This window comes from Ammodytes marinus, assembly GCF_949987685.1.
Source record: "Ammodytes marinus genome assembly, chromosome: 7".
NCBI lineage: Eukaryota > Metazoa > Chordata > Actinopteri > Uranoscopiformes > Ammodytidae > Ammodytes > Ammodytes marinus.
Genome location: NC_137211.1, coordinates 601,587 through 604,086, shown reverse-complemented (window position 1 = coordinate 604,086; position 2,500 = coordinate 601,587). Strand labels below are relative to the sequence as shown.

General features: G+C 34.1%; 1 protein-coding gene across 1 annotated transcript in view; it reads right to left on the bottom strand.

The window, feature by feature from the left end:
- Positions 1–2,068: 2,068 nt before the first annotated feature.
- Positions 2,069–2,500, bottom strand: part of LOC307253519 (uncharacterized protein) — a gene marked incomplete at both ends in the record, with an annotated part of 4,675 nt that continues 4,243 nt past the window's right edge. The window contains one exon of the mRNA XM_080031626.1: positions 2,069–2,355. Coding sequence (XP_079887752.1) covers positions 2,069–2,355 — 287 coding nt within the window. The remainder of the gene's footprint in view (positions 2,356–2,500) is intronic.

The following is a 2,500-nucleotide window of genomic DNA, read 5'->3' as shown; positions in this document are numbered from 1 at the left end:
CCCCCGACATCCGCAACACTGAATCCATAACCCAGTTCAAATCCAAACTCAAAACCCACCTTTTTAAATCTGCAAACCCCCCCTGATCCTGCCTTCCTCATCACCTCACCACCCCATTGTGTATTTATTTTAAACTGTTTTTAATTCTGTTTGTGTACCTTGCTTTTAAACAGTATGTGTTATTGAATTCTTTGAATGTAAGGCGACCTTGAGAGCTTTTGAAAGGCGCCTCGAAATAAAATGTATTATTATTATTATTATTATTATTATTATTATTATTATTATTATTATTATTATTATTATTATTATTATTATTATTATTATTATTATTATTATTATTATTATCATTATTATCATTATTATTATTATTATTATTATTATTATTATTATTATTATATATTATTATTATTATTATTATTATTATTATTATTATTATTATATTATATATTATTATTATTATTATTATTGTTATTATTATTGTTATTATTATTATTATTATTATTATTATTATTATTATTATTATTATTATTAATGCCAGAATGATTTTGAGCATTTTACATAATGTGTGTTGTCAAATTGATGATGTTTTTCTTAAAGGCCTACTTCACCAATTGGAATATGAAGGTGTGTTGAACTCTGAGATCCTATTTAGTATAAATGTGCAAAAAAAAAATTAAATCGGATCATCCTAGCCTGAGAAAAGACAGAAAGAGTGTTTTATGGTCTCACTGTCTAACCCTGCAGTTTCCTTCTTGTGACATCACAGTTATAGGATTAACAGGACAGCTGGGCCAAGGGAAGACTGAGGGAAGACTGAGGGAAGAAAAACCTCATTCATTATATTATAATAGTGATTTTATAATGATAGAAAGCTGGTTCCTTATGGGGGAAGTATTCCTTTAAGTTGCAGTGCTTTGATCACTCAGGGCCACCGTAGTATTGCGTCCCAATGAATACTTCGTATTTTGGTACTTCGAAGAGACTACGAGGAACTTTTAAATATTTCTGAAACAGTCTAATTTCTCCTCTGATGATCATAAATCACATGTAACAGCAAACCAGACCATCAGTGCAAAGAATGCTATTTTTATATAGTTTTTCTTAATGCCTTTGCTCTGGTCTCAATCCCATATAAAGGATCTTAATTCAGTCTCAGTTTTCCTTCAATATTTTATTCAATCTGCAATTTAAAAAAACAAACAAACACAAACATATATTTGTACAGCTGAGTGCTAAGGCCACCTTCTGGACACACACACACACTCACAGAAACACACACACACACACCTTCAGGGGCACAATGGCTCCACCATAAAAAAACACAATCTCACAAGAATATTTTTCATGTAAAATTACGAATTTTTTTCTTGTAAAATTACAACGATATTCATTTTGTTACATCTTATCTCTTGACCACAATGCAATGCAGCAGTATTTACGATGACATCATACTGTAGTCCGTCTGTGATTGGCTAAAGTCATATTGAGTATTTCCTCATAGTTCTTTCACTGTTTGTTCTTTTATTGAGCAACAAAAACGCAAGAAAAGTTTATAAAAAAATAAAAAATAAAACGCAAAAAAAAATAGTAGTAATTTTAGATACTAAAATGATGTAATAATTAATAATATAAATTTCGACTTTCCTACGATGGGGATTCTTTTTCTTATTAAGGAAGACTTTTTCTCTTTTTTTTTTCACTGGCGGGGAATGGGCCTCCATAATTTAACAACAAAAAATCACAATTTTTCAAAATGTTTTTTCTTCATAAAATGACAACAAAATAAATCTCAAAAATCAATTTTTTTCCCTTATATTCGTAAAATGAGTGTAGGAAAACATATTGAGCAAAAAATTATCACAATTTCCCCAAAAAATCAAAAATAATTCACAGATTCACAATTTCTCAAGATTACTTTTGTATTCCTTCATGAAATAACAACAAAAAAATAGTTCAATTAGTTTCCCTTAAATTTTTTTTTGCAGTAAAATGGCTGCCCCTTCTACGCAGGAAAATTACTTGTTTTTCCTCATAAAAAAAAATAAATCTTCGTAATTTAAATTTTTTTTTACGTGGGGAAACAGATGGAGCAACACTCTAGACAGATCTCCAGACAGTCCGATGAGCCGCAGCAGTTTTCCTCCATGACGCCGCAGTCTAACACGGCCTGACAGGCGTCCTCCGTACACGCCGCCTCATTGGCTGCCTCCACACAGCAGCAGCAGCAGCAGCCAATAGCGTCGTCCGTACAGCAACAAGCCCCGCCTCCTCCGCACGCCAGACACTGTCCCACCGCCGAGCACATGGACAGCAGCTCACAGAACAGACAGGCGAGCAGGCAGTGGGCACAGCAGTCTGGGGGGGGGGGGGGGGGGGGGGGAGATACAGGGTTAAATCACTATTATAAGGCCAGTAGGCAGTGGGCACAGCAGACTGGGGGGGGGGGGGAGATACAGGGTTAAGATGGTTACATCACTATTATAAGGCCAGCAGACTGGGG